The sequence below is a fragment of the Hirundo rustica genome, chromosome 31 (genome assembly GCF_015227805.2).
Source record: "Hirundo rustica isolate bHirRus1 chromosome 31, bHirRus1.pri.v3, whole genome shotgun sequence".
NCBI lineage: Eukaryota > Metazoa > Chordata > Aves > Passeriformes > Hirundinidae > Hirundo > Hirundo rustica.
Window position 1 is genome coordinate 1,110,718 of NC_053480.1, and position 27,243 is coordinate 1,137,960.

At 47.9% G+C, this 27,243-nt stretch overlaps 1 protein-coding gene across 1 annotated transcript in view; it reads right to left on the reverse strand.

The window, feature by feature from the left end:
• LOC120764542 (serine/threonine-protein kinase PAK 3-like) overlaps nucleotides 1-16,833 on the reverse strand; it is a 56,813-nt gene extending 39,980 nt beyond the window's left edge. Inside the window, 2 exon segments of the mRNA XM_040088525.1 lie at nucleotides 16,436-16,564; nucleotides 16,801-16,833. Coding sequence (XP_039944459.1) covers nucleotides 16,436-16,564; nucleotides 16,801-16,833 — 162 coding nt within the window.
• Between the last annotated feature and the right edge of the window lie 10,410 nt (nucleotides 16,834-27,243).

A 27,243-nucleotide genomic window follows, 5' to 3' on the forward strand; every position in this document is an offset into this window, starting at 1 on the left:
CTAGCTGAAGAGGGGGTGTTTGTGGCAAATTTAATACATCAGATTGTTGTTTGAAAATAGATGACAATGGGGATGCCATTCTGGATATAGTCAATGATATCAAAAAAGTAGCTCATGTACCAGTTCAAAGGTGGGAATCAGGGCTAAAAACAAGCTGGTGGGATAACTTATTGGGAATAGAATGGTGGAAAAAGCTACGATTTTTTCTTTTATGTGCTACTGCTGGTCTAATATTTCTTCCTTGTTTGACCCCTTGTTTCATTTGGCTGATCACCAGTGTAGTTCAAGGAATGCAAGTGGTAACAATGCCTATAGACCCAAAATTGACTACATCCAGAACAGCACAAAAGATCGTGGTACTAAAGAAACAAAATAATATAGGAGACCCCTTTGAAGAAGCGAAATTGATCTGTGAAAAAAATGAGCAAATAATGAAGGCTAGAAAACAAGGGGAATGGCTCAAGCCAAATGATTGTTAAAAAGAAAGAGGGGGGATATTGTTATAAGTGTATATTATAAAGCTGGCTTCTCGCAAGATGTGTGCTATGTGATTAATAACTTTGTTGTAGGGATATAAGTTTTTATTTCTGTTATTAGTAAAAAAATCAGGTATAGTGGTAGTAGGTGATATAGTATGATTAAACTGTCTGTTTGGTTGGGATAACATCCAGTGAACATGTAAAGAAGACCCTGCTATTGATATACCAACTGTCAGCATCTACTGTCTGAAGAAAGTATTGACCAAGGACCCAGCTGGAGGTGATAATGAAGACACAGCCAAGAAATACGCGTGCTCTAAAAAGGCGGACCCAAGGGGGGACCATGCAAAACAGTTCCTGGAATATGGAAACTACTTTATGAAAAAATATAATATGCAACAGACTGATGCAATAGAAAGTGTATTTAAAGTATATCTCTGAAACAGCGTGTTGTGAACTTGGCTAAATGCCAAGTCACCCAGCCGGCCGTAATTTTGCTTAGTCTATCTCCCAAATGTCTTATTTTTATTTTATTAAACCTATTTATTAAAATTTATCAGGAAAGTGAACCTCATTTTTCACAGAGAGAAGAAAGAAAACAGAGGGTAGGTAGAAAAGACACCGCATGAAGTCAGTGGATTAAGAGTAAAAGAAATAATAATATTATTGGAATGGGATTGAAGAAGTGGACATTTTTAACTGGACTTCTCTGGAGTAAACTATGGAGAAATGGACTATTCTTTGTAGCATCTTAATGTTGTCGGGGGAATGCTGATTCTAATCAAAATTGAGGACTGATGTAATTGAGATTTAACTGAGAGCTTTAAAGCCCTCCCTCCTGGGTTAAAAGGAGGCCTCAGCCTTTGAGATGAAGATGATTTTAGACTAGAGGAAGCATTCTTAAACAGTACCCCAGATACACTGAGAGGCCGATAAGTAGCCAAGGGAAAGGCTGCTAATGGATGGAACAGCACAATCTGCAAAAACTCCATGCGGTTGCAGATTTGTGACATTAAGATCCACTAGACTATTTTGTCTCCACAAGACACTAGAGAGACTTCTCCCAAAGGAATGAAAGATTATGTTTAAATGGTGAAACTAGCTGAAAATCACAAGTTGTGTCTTTCTATGTTGTTTTGTAAGAAAGTTAACAGTTTGTAGGGGGAGGGAAAAGTGTTTTTGGAGTTTCATTCTGTTTTGTTTTAGTTTTTTTCCCAACTTTCTTTTTCCATTATTTTAGTGTGTGTTAATAAAACAATCTGTTCATTTTGAAGCTTGAGCCTGCTTTGCTTTTCTCCTAATCTCTCTCCCACAGAAAAGAATAAACGCTAAGACCACTACACTAAATTTAGCAACCAGAATTTAGCAAACATGAAACCACTACATGTTTGACTATGTATAATCCTTATGAATATGTATTTGACCAATTCAATGGGGAAAGTATATAAGAAGAGTTGTTACAGTTAACCACTGTGCCTCTGGCTATAGGTACGCAACAAGCACTGTTATTGTACCTTTTATCTCTTATTAAACTTTAAAAATTTTAAACAGTGAGGCTTGTTTCTCACAAAACCTAAGGTGCTCACCCCTCATTTTCTCCCCAAGCCCGGATTTATCAATCCCAAACTTTGTCTGGGTGGGGGTGGAAGAGGCTGCAAGGAAAAGGAAGATGCCTCGGGACACTGAAGCAGGTGAGGAGGAAGTCACTGCCCCTTTTTCCCATCTCCTCTGTTCCATCTCCCAGCCCAGCATTGCCTCCGCCTGCAGGGCAACCCTGCTGCCCATGCCATTCAGACAGGGATGGATAGGATCTCCCTCTCCTTCCCTCTGGCACGGAGGCAATTCCCATCCTCTCCTTCTCCACGTTCCTTCCACACCTTGTTCTGTCCTTCGTCCATCTACGTTCCTTTCCCTTCTCCTTCCTCCCTTGTTCCTTCTTGTTCCTTCCTCTCCCTCTGCCTTTTCCTTTTCCCTTCTTGCTGCTTCTACCTATCCTTCTCCTTCCTCCCCAAGGCACTGAGCTGTGGACAGAGACCAGAGAGAACAAATGCCTGCCACAGAACCTTGTGGAAGAGGCTGTTTTGAGCAGCTCCATGGTGCAGGAGTCCAACGGAGAGGAAAAGCCCAAGATCCCCCACACAAGGAGGGGCTGCAAACCCAGCCCAGAGAGCTGAAAGGAGGAAAGATCCCTCATGAGACTGGAAGGCGGACAGAGATCCAGCCAGATCTTGGAGCTGGTGGAGAAGGCTCAGTCAGGCCAGGGGGAAGCCCCATGGGTGCTTGGAATGTGGGAAGGGCTTCAGGTGGAGCTTCAAGCAGAGGAAACATCAGAACATCCACACTGGGGATTGGCCCTATGAGTGTGGGGAATGTGAGAAGAGCTTCAGGTGGAGCTCAGCCTATTCCTGGTGCCTCCAAAGGCAGCAGTGCCAGATGCAGGGATCCTCCCACAGCCCCTGGAGATCCATGGGGATGCAGTGGTCCACTCACAGTCCCTGGAGAAGCCCATGCCAGAGCAGGGGGATGCCTGAGAGGAGGCTGTGACCCCAGGGGACATATGTGGACAGAAGGGCCCCCACTGGAGCAGCCTGTCCTTGAAGGACTGACCCCGTGGCAGTGACCCACGCTACAGCAGTTGGAGGGGGGGCTGTTCCCCATGGGGTGGACTCGGGTTGGAGAAGTTTCTGGAGAAGTCCCTGGTTGGAGGGACCCAGGGTACAGCAGGGGAACGACTCCTGTCCCTGAACAGAGGAAGAAGCCACGCGGGATGAACTGACCATGGCCCCATTCCCTGTCTCCCTGCTCTGCCCGAGTAGGAGGTACAGCAGGAAGGAGGGAGGCGTGAGGGGAAGCTGTTTTTAAGGGTCTTCATTTGCGTCTCATTATTCTGCTCTGAGTTTTTGGAGTTTTCTGCCAGAAATCTCTCCCCTCCTCTACTCAACCACAGTGGCTTTGGGCAGTTTTCCCTTTTTTTGGCGAAATCAGAACGATGCACTGATGCTCCTAATTAGGCAGTAGGAGAAGTGAGGCTCCAGGGCTTACAGCTGAGCCGGAGCCACCCACCACCCGGGACTGGGAAAGGCGGGCCGAGAGCTGAGGAGAACTTTGTGTTTTCAGATCAATGCCGCCTCGGGCCCGGGCCCGGGCCCGTCCCAGGGCCGCTCCTCATCTCCGCCTTTCCCCTCACACAGACCGGGGGACCCGGAGAGCGCGGGCCGAGGCTGGGCCGTGTGCACAGCCCGCCCCTCGCTATGATTGGCCAATTTTGCCGTCACTCGTCGTTCTGGCGCGCTGATTGGGCAGAGCGGGGCCAAGCACGGCCCCGGGGCCGCCCCCTCCCCGGGCGCCCCTGGCGCAGCAGAGCCGCCCTTGGCGGAGCGTCTGTGCGGGCCCGGGAGCGGCGGCAGCGGCCGGAGCCCGGTGAGGCGGCGGCGGAGCTCGGAGGCGGCCCCAGCGCAGGTGGGAGCCGCGCTGGGTTGTGCCGGGGCTCGGGGCTCGCTGCGGGCGGGCGGACTGGCGGGTTCGTTCTCCCGTGTCCTCCTCGTGTTCCCCCAGCTCTGGGGCCCGTGGTCTCCTTCCCGCTGATGCCTCGGCTAATAGATAAGCTGATACCATTCCAAATGTGAAATGTCGCGTTCCTCGTTTGAGTGGATTGGTTGGCTTATTATTTCGAGGACAGCTTGTAATTTAATTATGCAATTCAAAATATAGATGAGTTCTCTGACACCTGATACCAATTCGTTATGGTTCCCAGGGTGTCCGTGGTGTTACAGAATTTCTTCTGGTGGCCGTTCGTCTTTTCCCCATTTTTTGAGGCGTTCCCTCCAGCGTGGGACGCATCAACTGACCGCTTTTCTCTATTTAAATAATCATATATTTTGATTCCCAACTGATTTCGGTGGACTTGTGGTGGGTAAAAACACCCAGAGGTCTAACACATCCTGTTACCGCATAGACAATGGTAGCACATGCTAGAGTGGGTAGAAGGATGATTCCACCCTCACCTTTTTAGTGAAGTTTTCACAGCATTGTCGGTTTGATATTTTCCTTTGCACCTGAACCAGTTTCTGTTGCAGTCAGATATCCTCACTATGGACTCTGCCTCATCTGTGCAAATTCAGTCTGTGCAAGCAGGCAGAGCTTGGGGTGAGGGACAGAGCCAATCAGCCCTTATCCTCCAACAGGCAAGAAGGACCTGGTACATTGTCCACACTTTGCTCCAGCAGTGTTAATTTGCATTTCTAAAGCTCCTTTTCGGCTGCCTGGAACTGATGCTTCTCTTGCAGGACAGTCATCTTAAGACTCAAGTGTGCCCCCACCCCAAACCGCTTTTTAATTTTTTTTAGTCTTCTTTTAACTGTTTAGGTGTTAAAGGGTAACCTTTGAAGCTCTTCTAGTTTTGCAAAATGCAACGAAAAGGTGAACATCATAAAATCCACACCAAAATTTTACCATGCACATGTTCTGGAAAAAAAGAGAGAGTCAGAGACTTGCTCTTTGTATGTTTCTTTATTATCAAGCTTGGCCCTGGGGGAGCTTGCTTGCTCCCTTGGCAACACAGAGGAGGAGGTACACACAGCTTCACTTCACAGCAAAGCTGGGGACTCCCTCGCAGGCTTTTTCTCCTTGCCGGGGAGTCCGTTTCGCTTCACTGATCAGGGGTCATCCAGCGATGGGGGACTCCTTCTCAGGTCACGGCGACTAAATAAAACTGCTTCGGCGGACCCCCGTACCTTTTGCACTAATCTAAAGTGCGACTTCAGTCCTAGATTCTACTTTGGTTCTCTGCTTTTAAGAGTCTCTCATTCTTGAGTAGTTCCCAGAATTCCAGTGTTCTTTTTATTTGCTTATTCAGACGCTATCCGATGAATGGGAGCAGAGATACAGGTAATAAGGTGAATTCTTAATTAACAAACAAGTAAATAAGATGATTAATCAATATTAAAACAGGAATAAGGCAAATTCTTTAAACAGAACTAACATTAACAATCTTAATGGAATTACTTAACAGTTAAGTAACTAAAACATAGATCATTTGAATAGAACTTGTTTATAACAACTCCTCCCTCTATTTCTTTGATCGAGCTTTACCTCGCATCAATTTGTTACCTCTTCTTCTTGAAAATAAATTTTTCTACATTTTTGGAACTTCTCATGTATTTCTTTGGCATTCTCATGTTCGGGTTCTTGACTCTCTATTACCATCATTTTGGTTTGTTTTTGACTGGTTGCTTTATGGATCTGGATACTGGCTTGGACTGTGGCGGTAATCGTTCAAATTAGATATGGGATTAGACAGGGTAAAAACATCAACCCGGTGATTGAGCAAATTATCATAAACCCAGCTTTCTTCCACCAATCTCCCTTGAATGACCAAAAACTGTTCCACCAATTGGTGTCCATTAGAGGAGTTCACTCACTCTTGATTTCTCACATAGGCTAGCTTTCGGATTTCTTTTGAGATGTTTTTAATTACTGCACTTTTATCATCAATTTCTAAACAACATTCAGACGAATTAAATTTACCACAGATTCCTCCTTCATCTGCTAAAAGGTAGTCTACAGCAAGCCGTATTTGGTATATTACAGCTCTTGTTTGTGTTAGTTGGTCACTGATGTGGTCTAATGCTAGAGCTGTTCAGTTAGATACCATTTCTAGGACAGCCTGGAGCCTAATGATTCTATTTAACATGTAGATTGGAGTGCGATACCCCCAGGACCCGTCCTGTGCCCATGTAGCTGGTCCACAGGTTTTAATTATTTCTTCTGGGGTCCATATTTTTCCTTTCCATTTTTGGTCTCCACCAATTGTTAGAGTATCTCTTTTCTTTTGTTTGACTTTTCCCAGATTGTCATATACTGGGACTCCTAGGTGTGCTCCTAATCTCTTGGGTAATAGGAAGAAAGCTGGCTTTATGATCCCTATTGTACAGCTTCCCGACCAATCCCCAGGTAATTTTGTATAAGCAGTATGCCCACAGATCCAGAACAGGTGATTTGGAGCTTCCCAGTAATCTTCCCTAGTTTCAAAAGGCTGTTGCCAAAACCGAGACAGTTCTTTTATTCCCCAAAAAGGATTTATAGCTTTGTCAATACATTCATATAATTCATACTTTTCATTAAAGATACATTTTTCCATGTTCTCAGTTGACTAATACTTGTTAGGCCCTATGGGAACCCATTTAGCACTTAAGTTTATCACTATTATATACCTTTTACACATTAGTTTTCCTACACAGGTTTGATACCTGGTTCCTGTCCTCATAATACATTCTTCCCCAATGATTTTAGGTTTGAGATCCCACTTCTCTCTTCCTCTTGTTCTTAGACTTTGTGTATTCTGTTCAGTTTGCTTCCATTTTAGAATTTCTAGAGGGCTAAAACTAATTCCCTCCCAAGGCCATATTTCAGACATTTGTGTACCTCCACATATCCAGCACTCGGTTGAATTTAATTCTTGACTGATCCTTTCTACTAAGTCAATGAACAGGTTTTTTTCCTGATGGGGTGTCTAGGCTTTTTTCAATTTTTGTTGTCAACACTTTTTCTTTGATTATATCTCTTAATCCTTTGTGATCTGCTTCAAAGCATAACCAAGTGTCTCCTATAGGACATTCCCCAAATAGGTGCTGTGCATAACTAGCTGTGTTTTTTGTGGTCCAATAAACTTTTCCATCCTCTTGGCAAGTATTCAGCTGGGAGTGGTCAAAGCAGTTTGGGTTCACGTTAGTATGGACCCTGAATAAGGATCTGAGATCCTCTCCATCGTACACTGGATGGTAGCAGTTAGTACAGGCTTTTGTTTCATAGGTGTGCTTTATGACCATCATCAGTACGATCCCTCCCAAGAGTCCGGTATGGGCCATCCTTCCCGGATCTCTTGCTCCACCCGGCCTTGCCTCTTGGAGTGGAGAGGTCTCCTAAAGAACCCACTTACATGCTTCCACTTCCCTTCCCTATTAATTTAGTTGCCTTTAGAGAATGTTCTGTAGGAGATTCACATTTTTTTCTTAAAAAAACTTATACTCTTTTAATTTATCTATTACTTGAATTTGTTTAAACTGCTACTTATAGAGCTTAAACAACTTTTAAAATTTACGTCAAAGAAAACTTAAACTTATTTAAATCCCTAATTATAAAACTTAAACAATATTTAAAATTAATACAAAAAAACTTTATGCCTTTTTTAATATATCTATTGCTTAAACTTATCTGAATTGCTACTTACAAAAACTGACTTAGGTTTACATAAATTAACCCTTATTGTGCCCCCCCCCCCCCCCTTTATTTTGAGTCCGTTGATTATGGGAAAAGCAACTGAAAAAAGGTTTTCACAGTCTCTGTTATCTCTTATTTCTTTTTAAAGGTTAATTTCAAGTCCTTTGGATGTGGTGTTATTGTCCACTCGGTTTCATCCGGTGAGGGTGCTGAACTCGGGTTCTCTCCAGGAGGGGGTACTGGCCCTTTAACTCTGGTGATGTGGGTCCATCCTTTTTCTTCAGTGCGCACTGCTGTGTGAGTTGTTAACAGTACTTGGTAGGGACCTTCAAACTTCGGGGTCAACGCGATATTAGTCCACATTTTAACCAATACCCAATCTCTAGGATTGATATTGTGCACGTTTGCATCCAAAGGGGAAGTTTGAGGAAGATAGCCTTTCTTTCTGAGATTTTCTAGGGTTTGTCCAATGGTTTTTAGATATTTTCTAGTGACTTCCTCTCCTTCCAGGTAGTCTTTAGAACTATAAGGAGATAACAAAAAGGGAAGCCCACATAACATTTCATATGGTGACACTCCTATATCTGCTCGTGGCTGTGTTCTGATTCATAATAATGCTAGAGGTAAGCATTTAAGCTAATTTAGTTGAGTTTCTGCTATTAGTTTAGTTAGTACATATTTAATGGTCTTGTTCATTCTTTCTGCTCTGCCTGAGCTTTGGGGATGCCATGGGGTGTGTAACCTCCATTTTATCCCTAAGGCTTGTGTTACCTGTTGTAGAATTTGTGCTGTGGAATGTGGCCCTCTATCTGAATCAATATTATTTATCAGCCCATACCAAGGGAGGATATCGTCCAATATTATTTTTGTTACTACTTCTGCTGTTTCCCTTTTTGTAGGGAATGCCTCTACTCAATGGGTAAGGTGATCTATGATCACGAGCAAGTGTTTATAACCTTGAACAGGGGGCATCTCAGTAAAATCAATTTGCACGTTCTGGAAGGGCCTTAAGGCTAACTCCCTCCCTCCAGGCTCAGTCTTCCTCATAACTTTTTGATTTATTTTCTGGCATATTATACATCCGTGAGTAACTGCTTTTGCTAATTCGTGTACTCCAATACATAGGTTTTCCCTTAGGAAATGGTCAGATAACCCCTGGGTTCCCCAGTGGGTTAAATTATGTATTTCTGTAAGTATTTTTTGGGCTAGGGCTTTATTCAAAAATTTCCGTCCGTCAGCTGTTAACCACACTCCATGTTCCCCCTGGTGTAATCTTAATTCTTTTATTGCTTTCTGCTCTTTTTCACTAAACACCTGCTCTATCCCTTCTTCTTCTTTTCTTGGTATTTCCTCCAATTTGAGGATTTTTACTGGTTCTCCTGGTTCTAAAGCTGCCTCTCTGGCTGTTTTATCAGCTAACTGGTTTCCTTTTATCTCGGGCATATCTCCCTTTTGATGCCCTTTTATGTGGACTACTGCAATTTCTACTGGTTTTTGTAAAGATTTTAACACTGACTTTATTAATTCTGTGTGTATTAAGTCTTTCCCTTTTGAATTCAAATATTTATCTTCCGTTCTTTCACACTTTTATTTTAATTTGCAGACTCTTATATTCTCTTTACTCGTAGCTCTCTTTTGCCAACAAGCAGCATAGGCTAACTGATTTACATCTGGATCTTCCTGAGTTCTTAGGTACTGATTTAACTGATAGCACATCCACTCATCGTGTGTTCCAAACCATGGCCACTCTCCTGGTAATTTTAATTTTGGCCAGACTTCTGTGCAATAAAACACCATTTTAACCTGATCTAGTCCTTTTGTGGCCTCTAAAGAATCCCATTTAGCTAAAAGTTGTTCTAAAGGACTACCAGGTGGAATACTCTTCACTTTGTTATTTTCCTTTTGGGATTTCTTCTGCTTACTTGTACATTGTCCCATTTTCTTTAAACTGAAAAAATCTCAAAGGTGCCCTCTACTGACGGGCAACACAGATTTTTTTTTAAGCAAAAAAAATTATTTGGCTTTTCTCACTCTACTTCAAATCTCTTGACTTAATTCTTGAACACTTCAGCATAAAACTATGAAACTTTATGCTTTTCTACTCTTTACTATACTTTTGCTTTCATTTAGGGAACAAACTCTCTACTCACTTTCCCCAACCTTCTTCACTTTCTTGGACGCTCACACTTTACTCACACCAGGGGCTCAGACTCTCTTCTGACCCCTTTGAGGTGAGTCCTAATGACCTCACCTCCTATGTACCCCCGCGCCTTGCCTCACCCCTGAGACTCTGGACACGCTTTGCGGCGCACGACAGGGTCCCTAGTACTGACATCCCCTTCCGGGCCTCAGGGCCTTCCCACGCCTTAGCCCCCGCCGGGCCGGACAGCTTCAGTCCGAACCCCGGACTAGACTGCCCTGTCACTAGTACCGTTCCCCTCTTCACCTTTTGAAATGGAGGTAAGAGGTCAAGACTCTGCACGGGTTACCTGGGGGGGTGTCCCTTTCTTGTTTCCAAGAATCAACCTGAGCAGGGCCCGACCCTTTTACCTTCCACCAGCACTGGCTTGACTACTTCTCCCCAGCGAAGCAGCCTCGGCAAGAGGGATGAGTGTGTGTGTGCAGGATGCCCGCCTTGCCTCCAAGCTGACTCCCCACCCCGCTGTCCTCGGGCTATGGGTTCACGGCCTCCTCCCTGAGACTGCGGCAGCACACCCTCTCCGGTGCGTCTGGCTCAGTCCTGGGAAGCAGGGACTCTCATGAGCTCTCGGCACCCGCAGTGTCTGGGGACACCCTGTCAACCCTGGTACAGTTTTCCTGCCCCTCCAGGGATTCTAACACCTCCTAGGCTACTCTAGCCCTTAGTGGGGGGGACCTGCCCCTAATGTGTGCCACTCACACTCTGTTTTCCCCTGCACGCCCAGGGGAGGGGCTCTTTCTGCCCCTAAGGAGACGCCTCACTCACTAGTTTCTTTCGCTTCCCCCTTTTCCCGGCCGGCCCCCTCGCGGGGGTCCGAAACCGCAGTACCGAGGGGTCCACACTCAGTTCCGGGGGTCCGAGCTGCCGGCCCCCGACTCTCTCACGCTCCCACTCACACGTCTCCTTTACCCGCCGCCGGAATGCTCACCCTCCGGCGCTGCTCCTCGTTGCCAGTCCCAGGCTGCTCCCGCTTGGCCAGCTGTCCCGGAGGTCCAAAGAGCGAGTGGCCGTCCCGTCTTCGGTCCCTCTTCAGGTGTGGCCAGATCTCCCGGACGAGTCCCCGAAAATTGTTCTGGAAGAAAAGAGAGAGTCAGAGACTTGCTCTTCATATGTTTCTTTATTATCAAGCTTGGCTCTGGGGGAGCTTGCTTGCTCCCTTGGCAACGCGGAGGAGGAGGTACACACAACTTCACTTCACAGCAAAGCTGGGGACTCCCACACCCCCTCAACGGGCTTTTTCCCCTTGCCGGGGAGTCTGTTTCGCTTCGCTGATCGGGGTCATCCAGCGATGGGGGACTCCTTCTCAGGTCACGGCGACTAAATAAAGTTGCTTCGGCGGACCCCCGTACCTTTTGCACTAGTCTAAAGTGCAACTTCAGTCCTGGATTCTGCTTTGGTTCCCTGCTTTTCAGAGTCTCTTGTTCTTGAGTCGTTCCCAGATTTCCAGTGTTCTTTTTATTTGCATATTCAGATGCTATCCGACGAATGGGAGCAGAGATACAGGTAATAAGTTGAATTCTTAATTAACAAACAAGTAAATAAGATGATTAATCAATATTAAAACAGGAATAAGGCAAATTCTTTATACAGAACTAGCATTAACAATCTTAATGGAATTGCTTAACAATTAAGTAACTAAAACATAGATCATTTGAATAGAACTTGTTTATAACACACAGACAGCCACACACATAGAAAAAACATCCCAAGCAGTATTTTTCTACTTCTTCTCCTAAGACTAAAAATTGATTCTCACACCCCTGGACCAAACCTAACTAACAATATAAAAGTAGGACTAAGAAAAAGTATTCTAATAGTGTAATCTAATCACACCCACCCCAGTGAGTGTAATTGAGACCCAGAGTGGAATTCTCACATTGTCTTCCCCACCACCTGTGGCGAGTGCAGGCACAGAAACCACTGAAGCTCCAGCAGTGGCAGCAAGGATTGGCCCCCAGTCCCTGGAGATGCCAAAGGAGGGTGCCCAGCCAGACTATTCCAGCAGAGGATGTGTGGGCAGGCACAGGGGCTTCCCCCACTGTGGAGCCCTGGCTGCTGCTCCCTTGCCTTCAGTGCAGGGTCAGTCGTGGCCTCCCATTCTCCTCCTGTAGCCGGGACATCCAAATCTCCGGGGCTTCAGAGACCTTGAGCCGAGGGTGAGGGGTCCCCCCATGTTCAGCTGTCCTGGGGCTGTTTCTCTGCTGAGGGACACTTAGAATGGGCCACACCACTTGGCCACCAGTGCTGCTTCTTCCCAGTCCTTAGGCAGGACCCGATGTCCTGGTTGGATGTTGTGAACAGCAAAGTCCCAAGGCAGGTCTGTTCCAGCTGAGCTTCCTGTCAAAGGGATTTTAGAAGAGACAGGACTCTGGCCACAGACTGCTTTAAATACACATCCCTTATCTCCCCCCTGCACTAGGTGGAGAATTAGCAAGGTAAGGAATTCCAAAGCTCAGTTCCAGGGGAGATAATTGAATATCTGCCCTGGGTCTGGCTCTGATTCTTGCTAAAGGCAATGCAAAACCTGTACCCATGGCATTTTGGTTTCTCTCACCAGCTTCCAAAGGTATTTCTTTATTTCCCCATTCATTCTTTCTACTCAGCCCAAATTCTGAGAGTGCCAGAGAGTTTGGAGGTCCCACTGTACTCCTAAAGCAGCCATGACCACTTGAAGGATCTTTCCTGAAAAGTTAGTTCTGCTCTCCGGGTCTGTTGCTTCCACAGTCTCATATCTCAGAGTTATTTGTTCCAAAAATACCTTAATAATTGATCCAGCAGTTACTGAAGGAGTTGGAAATGCTTCTGTTAGCTGTTACCAGAAGATATTTAAGCCTTCTCATTCTGGGTCATTTCAGTAAAATCTACCAAGCATTGTTGGAAAGGATGTACAGCCCAAGGCCTCCCTTCCCTGGCAAATTTACTTCTGACCTAGTTATTTGCTTTGGCACAAATTAGGCAACGTTCAACAGCTCATTTTGCCAGATCACAAAGACCCAAGGCAGGACATCTTGAGGAAGGCTTCTGCCAATCTTCAAGAGCCCCAAATGACTCCCTTCATAGACTTATTTTAATATTTCTAGGGCCAAAGCTTTTGGTATCCATTGTATACCATCCTTTGTAAGCCAATTATCCCCTCTTTCCTCTGCCCCACTCTTTTTATTTATCTCCAACTCCCCTGAGGGAAGGGACATGGGGGAGGGAATCCTGTAGGGAAAGAAAAAAACCCCAAACCTAACCTCCAACACTGTCAGCCGTTGAGCCACTGGGAGCAAAAGGAGGATCTTGGAGCCTTCTGGCAAAAGTGCTGCTTTCAGAGCCTGTTCCTCTGCCACTCCATGACCTATTTCTTCCCCTGAGCACCCTGCCTGGTGTCCCCTAAAGTGGATTATTGCCAGCCCTTGTGGTAGATTCATCACCTCCAATAGGTGACTAATTAAGCTCTCATGAAGGAATGTTTTTCTCCTGCAGCTTAACCAGGCTCTTTCCCCCCACAGTTTTCCAAACCCATGGACCACACCTATGTGTGTACTTAGAATCAGTAAAATTGTTCACTATTTTCCTGAAACAATTCCCAGGCTCTCACAAGGGCACATAGCTCTTCTGTTTGAGCAGACCCAGTAACCTCTCCCCTTCCTCTGATTCCCTTTCCTTAATAGCAGCATTTCCTGTGACTCATTTCCCTTCTACTGCCCTTGAAGACCCATCCATAAACACATTTTCTCCCTCAGGGCAGGGGGTGTGTCATAAATCTCTCCTGGTCTGAGTCTAGAGCTCTGTCACTTGAAGGCAGTCATGGAGTTCTTCCCAGTCCCCCTCTCCAGGCTGTTGAAACAGGAGGCTGGGTTAAACCCTTCCCCTAATCTCAATTCTAAATTCTCCTGTTCCATTGGACAAGTTTTATACTGTAGTAACCGAGCAGTGCTCACCCATTTAGAGGCTATTTCGGTTACCAAAGCTTTAACTTGATGACAGACTTGAACAACAAGAGATGCTGTGATTGTCAGTTTTCAGGCCTCAGTTTCCTTTAAAGCTATGTCTGCTCAATTCTGCAAACAATGAGGCCACTCTGGCCACTGGGTTAAACATTTAACCCAAGAATTTGTTTGGCATGGCCCTGTTTAACATCCACATACAATTCAAATTCTTTTTCCCTTTCTAGATGGGCAGGGCAGGAGCCTCAGTTAATCTATTTTTTTAAGACTTGAAAATTCTGCTTTCCTTCTGGTCTCCATCCATCCAGTTTCTTGTTTGGCAGGATAGGAGTGTTGTAGGGAGAGATCCATGGCTCCAAAAGCCCCGCCTTTAACAGGGGCTCAATCACAGGCTGGCTGTAAGCCCTTCCTTCCCTCCCTTGGAATAGGATATTGATTTTAGACACCACTTGTCCTGGTTGCTTCAAACTAATTTGGAAAAGCTCCATATCTGATTTTCCATATTTTCCTGGAGCTGCTCTCACTTCTGAATTCACTTCAGCCTAGGCCTTCCCAGACATTTGACATGAAGTTAGAACATCATTAGCCTCAGTATCACCTACAATATTAATTTGCATTCCAAATTTATTTATCAGATCTTTCCCAGTAAATACAATTAGGAGCAAACAAAAATTCATGCTTTTCAAACCATCCCCTCATCTACTAATAGTGGTCGAATAAAACCCACATGCTCATTTTCCCATTTATTCCCTAAATAAACAAAGAACTTCATGGCAAGTTCTCCCCTTGATCAAGGGGCCCCTATGGCTATCAGGAAAGGGTGCTCTCAATCCAGACCAGCCCATGCTCCTGGTCCCGCAGCTCTGTGCCCACTCCTGCCACTCGGCTCCACAGAGAAACTCCCTGAAATCCTGACTTCCTTGTTTTCCCTGTCCTTGAAACTAGGATACAAAGGATCTATAGCTGACAAATTTTGAGACTAGGCATGATACTGTAAAAAATCCAATCCTCATTATTTTTCTCTTCCCCTTTTCCTTCTTCCATTTCCTTACTAAATAGATTCCTCCTGCTGCAACTTGTCTTAACCATATTCCTACACACTCTTCTTTAATCAGTCCTTTCCCAGCACACCAGCACTTGTCTCCTGTTGTTGGCACCCGTTTCTCGACTTCCCTTATTGCCCCCTGGGTGTTCATGTTCTTACTTACCTCTGTGAGAATGTGCAAACTACCTGAACATTCTCTCCTTTTGTGTAATATATGATATTCATGGCCCTGTTGAATCTTTGTTCTTCTTGAAGTTCATGAATTTAGCAGGACTTTAGTTGAGCAGCAGTCTGAGTGAATTAATACCCTTTTTCTGAAAGGGATGGTTTCTCCTGTCAGTTCCTCATCTACAAGTCCCTGGTCTTATCTCCAAGCAGATTCATACCGTCTGTAAAAACACATTCATTTGTTACTTTCAATACAACGGGAAAGGGGGAGAGAAGCCATAAAAGGACATTTAGAACACCTAGACTGAGTGAAAGAGGGAGGTCAGTCAACCCCAAACTGAGCTGGGGGGAGCTGGGATTTGGAGGGGTGATGGAAAGGGGTAGGAGAGGGAGTTTAGGGGAGAGGGTACAGCTGGAAACCAGATTGTGTAGGGGTCTCTTTGTGTCCCCATCACTTCATCCCGGGGGTGATTCTTCAGGGCTCTGGGAGGGGATGGATCTGCACTGGGAGGGTCTCCAACCCTCTTGTCCCTCCCTGGGGGATTTTTCGGGGTTGTTCCCCTCTACCCAGCAGCCAGTGCTGCAGCAGATGTGGGACAGAAGGGGATGGGAAAGTGGGTCCCTGGTGGGCACAGAAGAGGAGAGGAAGAGAAGGGAGACAGGAGAAGGAAGAGAAGAAGAAGCACGAAGTTCCATCCTGCAGGTGAGGGGGAGATTGCCCCGGATAGATCAGGGAGTTCTCGAGATAATTTTTTTTTTTTTTTTTTTTTTGAGAAGAATGTGGAGAATGTTTGGAGTTTGCAGATTCCAGACTCGAGACCCAAATAACTTTGTGGGTCACTGGGATGGCTGGGTTTTGGGGAGCAGATTTTGGATCTTTCAGGACCCCAAAGCTGAGTTGCAGTTCCCCCTTTGGGGGGTATTTGGGTGTTCATGTGACAATCTCCAGGTACTGGTGGAGGGAGGAACATTCGTCTTTGGGACACCCCAGGAGAGCAGTGACTGGGGAAGGGAACCCCAAGACCCCTGGAATGGGAAGAGTGGGGAGCTCACCCAGAGCTGGAGGACCCCTAGCAGCCTAAAGGGTTGAGCAGAAGGGCCTGGAGGCAGGGGTCCCCTGGACAGGGGAGTCAGGGGAGGAGGGATCACTGGGCCCTCAAAACCCCCTGGATCATCTGTAAGCAAAACCCCAGAATGAGGGCACTCCAGGAACCACAGGACACCCCTATCAGCCGTGGAAAAGGAAACCCTCAAAACACCAGAGTGGAGAGACAAGAGAGGTGGAACTCCTATGAGGGCTTTTTGGGGGCTGAATCTAGGTGCTTCAGAGTTTTTTATGGACACAAAACATTCAGTGAGTTCCTCAGATGTACTTGGTTGGGAGGAACCCCACTCAAAAGTGCCCCCCCTTCTTTTTTTCCCCAAACCAGGATTTGTCATTCTCAAGCTGTGGCCAAATGAAGGGAGAGAAAAAGCCCTGGAGATCCCCCATGAGGAGGGGCTGCACACCCAACCCAGGGAGCTGTGAGGAAGAAAGACCCCTCCCCCCACCCCCCTGTGCTGGGAAGTCGACCAGAGATCCAGCTGGAGCTCAGAGCTGGTGGAGAAACCTCACACTGTGGAGAAGCCCCACAAGTGCTTGGAATGTGGGAAGGGCTTCAGCCAGAGCTCCAACCTGATCCATCACCAGATGATCCACACTGGGAATGTCCTTATGAGTGTGGGGAATGTGGAAAGGGCTTTAGCCAGAGCTCTGACCTGATACAGCACATGATCCACACTGGGGAACATCCTTTTGAGTGTGGGGAATGTGGAAAGGGCTTTAGCCAGAGCTCTGAGCTGATACAGCACCACATGATCCACACTGGGGAACGTCCTTATGAGTGTGGGGAATGTAGGAAGAGCTTTAGCCAGAGCTCCCACCTGCACAGCCACCAGAAGGTCCACACTGGGGAACGGCCCTACAGGTGTGGAAAATGTGGGAAGAGCTTCAGGAGAAGAGGAAGATGGAAGGAGCTGGAATGTGCCCATTGCAACCTGGCTCAGGTGGGCTTGGGTGGGATCAGGCTGCAGGGAGGGAAGAGTTGAAGAAGCACGTTCTCCAACTGAGGAGCCTTTTCCTGGGATCAGCATCCTTTGGCTACAGCAGACAGGAGTCACCTGAGGCAGCTTTCACAAGATGCCCCTGGGCCACCTCTGTGCTTTCACACTGCTGACTACAGCAGCCATCCCTGCTCTCAGAAGACACAGAGCACCTTTTATCCAGTGGGGCCTCAAAGCCATTTATCAGATGGAAAAAGAGCTTTGGATGATGTTTGTCTCATGAGGGGATGGAAATAGGGGGTTTGGAGCCGGGGGGGTGCCAGAAATGGAGCCCTGGGTTAGCTGATCCTTGCTGCAGAATTCAAGAATTACCTTAACAAGGCCATGTTCTCCTAAATGGGGATAAATTCCTGAGTTTTAAATATTTCCATCGGTCCTTGGAAGTTCTCAGCCTCTCTGTAGACAGAGAGGAGCAGATCTCTGCACTGTACCATCAACAACAGTGACTCACACCTTTATACTTTTAATTCCTATAATTTTGGGTTGGTTTGTAGCTTTCTTGCCCCAATGAGTCCAGTCCCACCCTGGGTTCCTAAATGAAGCAGCTGATTGTCTTGTGAAAGTTACCTGAAAACAAGGAATTAAAGGAAAAAAAGGTTTTTTTGAGCTGTTTGGAACATTTTCCTTACTTTCCTTTTGAAGTGCTAACCTCTTATTCCATATCCAAAGAGTTGCCCAGGTTTTCTGGGATGAGGTGGTGGGCTTCAAACTGCAAGAAAGACACTGGGAGTCTGGAGCATGTCTAGAGGTGAGAGTGGAGCTGGGGAAGGGTCTGGAGAACTCAGGAGTAGCAGCTGAGGGGGCTCAACCTGGAGAAAAGAGGGCTCAGAAGGGTCCTTCTTGTTCTACCTGCAAAGGGGCTCGGAGGTAGGTGGAGTCAGGCTCTTCTCCCAAGAGAGGGAGAATATTGGGAAAATTTCTTCATAGAAAGGGTTGTCCAGCTCTTTTGAGGATGCCCAGGGCACGTGGGGAGTCCCCATTCCTGGGGAGATTCAACAGACCGAGGATGTGACACCTGGGGACACAGTCAGGGGTGGCTTTGGCAGTGCTGAACTCCACGACTTTAGAGACATTGTCCAACCTCAACAATTCCACAATTCTTGCAATGCCACCTGATTTTTTTCCATCACAAATCAGACATTGGACAGAGGGGAGTGAGGCTGAGGCCATCTTTTTGCATAACTACAGGCTCCTCGACGGGGTTCCTCGAGAGGAACAAGTTTTCCCTGGCTTCCTTCAGCAGAGGCTGTGGAAGGTTTCGGTTTTGCCCGTCTGGACCCATGGGACACTGGTGGAGGCTCTGCACAACTCCTGGCCTGGGGCTGGGCTGGGATGGAATAGCGACCCCCACCTAGGGTCTGAGGGTCTGGCCTGCGGGGTTGTAGCCAGATGGACCTCCCGTGATCCCACCATGGCCACAGAGATCATTTATGCTGACATGGATCTTGGTCCCAGGGAGCGCTGTGGGCAGCAGCTGTCGCACTCTGGGCCGGGCTGTGAGTTTGGGGTGGGTTTTGGGGGCCCTTGGAGGGGCTGTGGTGGTGCAAAGCTCTGGGTGGTGCAGGGAGGGGAAGTGACTGTGGGGTGGGAGAAGATCTCTGCTGTGGTTTGGGATCCTGGTGGAGGATTTGGGTTTGAATTTCTTGGATGCACCGGGCACTACTTTGTTCCACCGCTCAATTAAATGGGATTAATTACTCAGTTAATTGATACCCTGGGATTCCTGCCACAGGGATGCCTCCCTGGGATTCCTCCCCCTGGGATCCTTCATGCTCACTGCCATGGAGTTAAGCACTGGCTGCTCTTCCACCTTCCTCCTCCCCCTTCCCATGCGGCCGTTTCGGCTCAGCCCTACCAGGATCAACCTTGGCTTTGCAGGATGACTTTTAAGCCCTGACATGCCCCAGCCTGGCCGTTTGAGCCTCATCCCTGTGTGCAGGTGCTGAACTGGGAAACTGAACTCCACATCAAACATGATATCCAGGAGCTGGTTCTTCCAATGGGCCTGTGCTTGGAGTGAAAACTCCAAATCAGCCCCGTTGCACTGCTTGAAGGAGACCTGGGATGTTGAAGGGCTGCTGTTGCCTTTAGATATCCTGATCCAAGCTTTGCTGTTCCTGGTCCATCTTCCCTGCACTTTGTGGGGACTCCTGCTTGGTTGCTTTCCACTGCTCCTTGAGCCTCGTGCTTTTTTTCCTTCTGACTCCAGTTTTGGTGTCCTTATGGAAAAAAAAAAAAAAAAAAAAACAACAAAAAACAAAAAAACAAAAACAAACCAGCAGAAGAATCAGAACTGCTTAGGTTGGAAAAGACTTCAAAGATCACAAAGTCCAGCCGCTAATTAAAAGGTTTAATTCCTGCTATGGAGTAATTCCGTTGGGAAAAATCCACCAACATCTGAACTGGGAGGGATGCTGGGCTCTGAGTTGCTTTTGGGGACAAAACAGCCCAAATCTGCCGGGTGCTGGGCCAGGTGATCTCCTGTCACCTCTGACCCCTACAGTTCCAGGCTATCTTCAGTGGCACCACGTGGCACTGCGGGCCAGCTGGATTGGCAACCTCCTGTTCAAAGCGACCCTGGTGGCACTGACTGACTGTGGTGGCGCTGTGGTGCACGCTGTGTGAGTGCAGCCATGGGGACACAGGGACAGCCCCGTCAGTGGGATGGGGTCCTAGGAGGCTCGTGCAGGGGGGAAAGACTCTCAGCTGTGGCACGGACAGAGTTTGAGAGCCCAGGGTGGAGTTCTGGGTCACAAAGAGCCCAGATAAAATGAGCCCTGTGCCCAGTGCTGGCACCCCAAGCACCTCAAAACCACCCCAGGCAGGCAGGAGGAAACTCCAGTGTCTGCTGGATCTTGGGGAGATTCCCTGGGGTGGCAAGGCTGGGGGAAGTTTCCCCAAATAAACAGCTGCGACTGTCCCCTTGGTGGGTAGGGGGTGATGAGCAGCCCTGGGGTAGTACCCCTCTGGGCTGCACAGCTGGAGGGGTACAGCTTGAGGGGAAGAGGCTCCGAGGAGAGGGGGGCAGAGGCTCCAAGGCTCTCGTGATGGCACTTGAGACACATATAAGGGACGGTCCAAAAATCCCTCATCTGCCTCATGACTGTCGCCAAGGACAGAGATTGAAACCCCAGCACAGGAGTTCTGGCCTGGCTGAGGTGGGATGTCTGCCAAATGTTGCCTGCAGGAGTGTTCACTGGACCAAAAAACTGATCAGGAACAATGGGCAGGTCACGGTGGACTGGCTGTGCTTGCTGCACAAGAACTGGTCTGTCCTGTACCTGTTCTCTCAAAGGATTTCTCCACCCTTTGGCCAACTGCCTGTCACTTTGGAAAAGACTATAAAGAAGACTCCCTAAGTTAACCAAAACTGGAGATCTTCCCACAGATGAGGACAGATCTATTGGCAGACGGCCACGAGGACTTTGTCTCTTCTGTTGGTAGCTATTCCTTTCTCTCTCTCTCTCTCTTTCCTCTATCACATTACCGTGTTGTGGGCACTCAATAAAGCTGCATTGTTTTTGATTTAAAACTGTAATTCCCTTGTGTCTTGCATTCTGAGATTACTAAATGAACCATCACGACCCCCACTTGTATTAGCGGATTGTGACATTTTATTGGCATCACGGACTGGCATCTGATAGACAGAGGAGTTTGCAGGTTGTGTATAGTCTGTAACGGGAAAGTGATTCACTCCAGCTGCACCTTCCCTGACACCTTGAAAAGGGTGAGTGGTGTCTAGAAAGCAAGGGGGGGTGGCTTGAATTTCCCACAAACTATACATGCCTAGGTGAAAAGCACCCCCATACTCTATTGAGGGCTCTGTCTTCAGAATTTCACATAAGATCTCATAGTGCAAAAGAGGAAACCGTTTTTTGTGTGTGTGAATCTGAACTGCTTGTTATAGCGAAGAGACAATTGTAAATAACTTAAGGAGTACCTCCCAGGCAGATCTGGTCTCTTCACCCACTTAGGGAAGGGAAGGGAGACACAGTAAGAGCTGTGTGTGTGTACTTAAGTTTTACCTCCCTGTCATGGTTTTTGATCCCTTCACAAAATGACTGAAAACCTTAGTGAAAAAGACAAAGCTGCATTTTAAACAGTTTTGTGTGTGAATCTGACTGCTTGGTATAGTGAAGAGACAACCATAAGTAACTGAAAGAATACCTCTCAAGCAGATTTGGTCTCTTCACCCACCCAGGGAAGCGAAGGGAGACACAGCAAGAGCTGTGTGTGTAACTAAGTCTTACCTCCCTGTTGTGGTTTTGATCCCTTCACAAAATTACTGTAAACCCTAGTGCAAAAGACAAAGCTGCATTTTATGCTCTGCTAGCAAAACATAATGCCAAGCCCTCTCCTGGAGGAGAAGAATGGGCTCAGAATAATTGGTTTAATTTGGAGAGTGTGATTGATAGAGTATGTTTTTTACAACATGAAACAGAATTGAGATTTGGCCAAGATAAAACCATAATGTGTTCTGTTTTAGGAGCATGCCTTACGGCTGGTATAGAAAACTGCTCTAAGTGGTGTAATGAAGAAAAAACAATTATAGAGTCTCTTCAAAAGTTAGTGGGAATTTTGCAGAAACAAATAAAGAAATGAAAATCATTTGCTACAGGCTTCCTTGAGAGAGAAATATTCTAAGAATTCAAAGAATGCTAACTCCCCAAAGGAGGCAGAGGAAAAAGAAACTTCCCACATTAATCAAATATATGCCCAGAAGGAATTGGAATTAGTAAAAAATTGTGGGGAAAACTGCTGCCCTCGTTTGAGACCCCTGGTTAAAAGAGAATATAATTATAATTATGATAATATAATTATGATAAGTATAATTCCAGTGGCCCCAGTTGTGCTCCCACTCCACACAGCATGGCATCTTCCAGATGCTCCCAATGTGTCCCCAGTTGGCTCCCAACATGGTCCCTATAACTCCCAATCACCTCATGTATGATTCCGGTTACTCCTAGTATGGTCCGAATTACTCCCAATAGGATCCCAGGTGCGCCAACATAGTCTCAGTTGCTCCCAGTCACTCCCAGTATGGTTCCTTTCAACCTCAGTCACTCCCAGTAGGATCTCGGTATGGCACCAGTCACTTCCAGTATGATCCCAGTCACTCCCTCTAGGATGCCATTTGCACTGGGGCTGGGGCTGTGTGTGGGGCTGCAGTGGAGCAGCATGGTGGCTCCAGCACTGGGTCTGGGGTTACTCTTGGGGTTCTTGTGGGCCCTGGGGGGAAAGGGCAAGTAGAGATGAGTGGGACCCCCGGCACCGGGACCTTTCTGAACTACAATTCCTAGGCATTGGGACCCTCCTGAACTTCCATTTCCTGCACGCCCATTCCTGGGCATGGGAATCCCCTAGAACTCCCATTCCTTGGTACTGGGACCATTCTGCATCCCCTTCCTCAGGAATGGGACCCCCCTGCACCCCTCTATCTGGCACCAGGATACCCATTCCTGGGCATCAGGATCCTCCTGGACCTCTAATTTTTGTCAACAAGACCCCTTTGAACCCCTATTTCTGGGAAGGGAACTCCCCTGAACACCCATTCCCCAGCACTGGAAGTACCTTGATCCACCATTCCCTTGAAATTCTATATCTGAGCCAGAGACTTTCCTGTTCTGCCCCATTCCCTGCAAATGCAACCACCTGACTCCCCATTTCCAGCTCTGGGATGCCCTTGCATACCATATCCAGGTCTAAAGCCCCTATTCCCATGGAACAGGGACCACCGTGCACATCCATCCCCAGCTTCAGGACCACCCTGCACCCCCTTACCCTGCACCCCTTTCTCTGGCCATCTACTCCCAGCTTACAAACCCCTTTTCCTTGACCCAGGGAACCCCTGGACCACCATTCCTGCTCTTACCCAGCACCCAGACCCCACTTTCTTCAACACCAAAGGTCCCCCCTTTCCTGGCACAGGAACCTCCCAAAGCCCCCACCTTTCCTTTCTCAATCTTGGCAACCCCTTTTTCTGGAAACCTTAGACCCTTCCCAACTCTCCTAGTTCCACTTCTTTGACCCTTGGACACTACCAGTTGCTGCAATCTCTGTGTCCTCCCAGTTCTCCACTCCCTGTGCATTCTACAGGGTGATCCCAGGGAGTTCATTGCTGTACATTGGGATGCCCCTGCATCCCCTTTCCTGGCCATCCTGCCTCTCCCAAGCCTCCCTTGTCCCAGAGACCACTTGGACTTCCCTTTCTGCTTTTCCCAGCACCCAACTCCCTCCTAACTCCTCAATGCCAGGGACCTCTGGCGCACCATCCTGTGCTGGGACTGGAGACACTGAGCACCCTTAGATCCCCCTTTCCTGGGCACAGGGACCGCTGGACTCCCCACCCTATCTCTTCCAGCCCCTGCACCCTCCTTTCCTTGGCTCTGTGATCCCCAAACTCTCTACCCGTCTCTCTCAACTTTCCCTATTTTCTCTTTCACTAATCCATGATCTCCCCAGGCTCTCCAAATCTCCGTGTCCCCCAGTTCCCTCTCCCTGCGTTACCGGCACATGGCAGCGTTGGACCCCAGCCTGGGGTTCCCCCAGTTCATGTCCATGGGATCCCTGGATGGGATCCCCTTCCAGTGCCACCACAGCCAGCAGGGCCGGGCAGAGCTGCAGACACTGGCAATGGCAGCCGGAGTTGAGCTGGGATATTGGGATAGCCAGAGCCAGCACAATGAGAGGCACCAGTACGGGGCCACCAGGGAGCTGCAGATGCTGCAGGAGCGGCACAGCCAGAGCGGGGGTGAGTGGGGAGAGCCAGGACTGGGAACAGGCTGGAATTGGATCTCTGGGTTTGGGATGGGATCTGTGGGGCTGGAACAGGACCTGTGGGACTGGAATGGTGATCCATGCAGCTCCAGGGGGCTGGGATGAGGCTCTGTTTATCTCCATCAGTCTCTGCGGCTCCATATTACTGGAATGGGGCTCCCAGGTCTCCACACAATGCAGGTTTCTGGCTGTGACCAGCTGTCCCACAGGAGTGTGCACAGATCCGATTGGCTCAGCTATGATGGGTGGGAATTCCTCTCCCTCAAGCTGGGATCCAGGAGGTTTGTGGTGGCTGATGGCTCAGGCCAGATCACCAAGATTCACTGGAAAACCCATGAGATCAACACTGAGTAAATGATTAATTGCCTGGGACACACTTGCATGGAATGGCTTGGGAAATATGCCAGATACGGTCAGGAGGTACTGGGGTACAAAGATGGGGACAGCAGAATTCCCATGGGAATATGGGATTTGAGAATGTGGGAATTGGGAAGGTAAAATTTGGGAGTATGGGAATTCTCACAGGAATTCTGCTTGTGGATCTCAGTTATCACATTCCAATGGGAGTTCCATGGATGGATCTCACTGTAGTCCTATTCCAGTGCAACACCTGTGGATGGATGTCACTGCCATCCATGCACAGATCTCATCCCCATCCCATTCCCATGGAATTCCATGGATGCCTCTCAGCACTATCCCATTCTAGAGCTCCCTGGTGTCCATGTGTCCAGAAAAGAGGAACATGGGACACTGATCTTGTCCTGCCACACATACAGGTTTTACCCCAGGGCCAGCAGGATCAGCTGGACGAACGGGATGAAATCTGAGATGCAGTGGGGTGGGATTGTTCCCAACAGTGACGGCACCTTCCACACCTAGGCTAGGATCAAGGCGCTGCCGGAGGTGCGGGAGCAGTACCAGAGCTGGGTGGAGAATCCCGGAATCCTGGAACCCAGGATCCTCTCCTGGGATGAGGCTGAGAATGTGGAAATTGGGAATATGGGAACATGGAGCAGCGGGATGGTGATTCCCCCCTCCCACCTCACTATCCTGCACCTCCCAGAGCCGGAATTTGGCAGGTATTTGGCAGGAATCTCACCATGGTGGTCACTGTGTCTGTCTTCACTGCCATTGTCATCCTCATTGAATTTGGATTTGGTGTCTGGAAGCTCCAATCTGGTAACACACTGGATGGGGATCAGGAAGGGGCATGGATCCACCTGGCAGCATTCTGGGAATCCTGTGCCACAGGTGCTGATTCCACTGTTTCTTCATAGGTAAGAGGGAGAAGAATAGATACAACACAGCAGCCTGTGAGTACCAGTGGTGGATCTGGCTCTGGATCCCCTCTGTGCAGATCCCAGAATGGATCCTGGGGTTAATACCAGTGTGTGATCCATGTTGGAATCTCATGGATCCCTTCTTTCCACAGGAACAGATTCACTATCCTAGAGCCGGAATGCAGGCATGGAGCAGGATCAGGTTGGAATTCTAGTGGAGGATTGATGCAGGGTGGATTGGTTGGGATCAGGGAAGGATTGAAGATCATGGCAGTATTCCAGAGTGCTGTCAGAACTAATTGTGGAGTGGATTTGTGACTGGATTCCATAGCAAGGTCAAATTAGATGGATGGAGTGAAATCAGGTGGGATTCCAGAGCAGCTCCCCCCTCTCCATGGGCTCCATAGCCAGGTTCAACCTGGATAGGGACAGAGACAGAGTAACACTGTGACCCACTCTCATCCCAGCAGGAATCACTGCCTGGGCGATCCATAGAGCTGGATCCAGCAGCTTTCCTCTTCCTGGGGAAAGGTGAGAACTGCCAGCAGAGCTCATCCTGCTGCTCCCACCCACCTCAGCCCCACCACGGCTCTTCCCATTTACCCGTGTTTGAAGCCAAGAACCCCAATTGCTGGTGCTGTTTAATTGCAGTGTGACAATATCTTGGTGTGGTGATGTTCCGGTTCTGGCAGGGTTGAAGTTCATTGTCTGCGCAGGGGCGGGTTTGTGGCCGTGTTTGGGGCTGTGCTGAACACGGGGCTGAGAACACAGACTTGGGTTTGTTCTTGCTGAGCTCGGCCACAGCTGAGGCCTTTCCTACCCCTGTGCTGCCACGCTAGGGACGGGCTGGGGTTGCCGAGGAGGCTGGGAGGGGACACAGCTGAGACAGGTGACCCTGACTGACTCCAGGGATATTCCAGACCTTATGGCAACATGCTCAAGGTAGAAAGTGGGAAAAAGAGGGAGGAAAGGGGGGATGTTTGCAGTGATGCCATTTGTCTTCCCAGGTCACCATTGTGCAGGATGGGGCCCTGGTCTCCTGGAGGTGCTGAGCACCCAACTGGCCAGTGGAAGTAGGGAATGAATTCCTGGTTTTATTTTGCCTGTCTGTGTGGCTTTTACTCTTCCTCTTAAACGGTCTTCATTGACCCATGCCTTTTCAAGCTTCCACCATTTCCATTCTCCCCTCAATTGCACTGGTGGGGGAGTGCGTTTGAGATCCTGAGAGATGGGGTTGGGTGTGTGGATGGAATGTGCAACTGCTGGTGCTGGCTGAGGCTCTTGGCCATGTATCAGACGCTGGTGATCCTTAGTGGCGGCTGGTTCCCTTCCCTGCTGCTGAGCCTCTCATCTCTTATCACCTCCCTGCATGCCTGGGAATGTTGGATAACAGCCCTGGTGGTGTGCCTGGGCTCACAGGAGGCCAGGGAATTGCTGCTGCACTGGGCAAGCTGGAACTCCTGCCCAGGAGAAGAAACCATGACCTGTGGATGAGTCCGGGATGGAGCAGAGACCCACCTGGGGCCCAGGGAGGAGCCCATGGTGGAGCAGAGGATGTCCAAAGGAGGCCGTGACCCTGTGATGTGAAAAGCAAGGTTCACTTTCCTGGTAAATTTTAATAAATAGGCTTAATAAAATAAAAATAAGACAATTGGGAGACAGACGAAGCAAAATTACGGCCAGCTGGGTGACTTGGCATTTAGCCAAGTTCACAACTCGCTGTTTCAGAGATATACTTTAAATACACTTTCTATTGCATCAGTCTGTTGCATATTATATTTTTTCATAAAGTAGTTTCCATATTCCTGGAACTGTTTTGCATGGTCCCCCCTTGGGTCCACCTTTTTAGAGCACGCGTATTTCTTGGCTGTGTCTTCATTATCACCTCCAGCTGGGTCCTTGGTCAATACTTTCTTCGGACAGTAGATGCTGACAGTTGGTATATCAATAGCAGGGTCTTCTTTACATGTTCACTGGATGTTATCCCAACCAAACAGACAGTTTAATCATACTATATCACCTACTACCACTATACCTGATT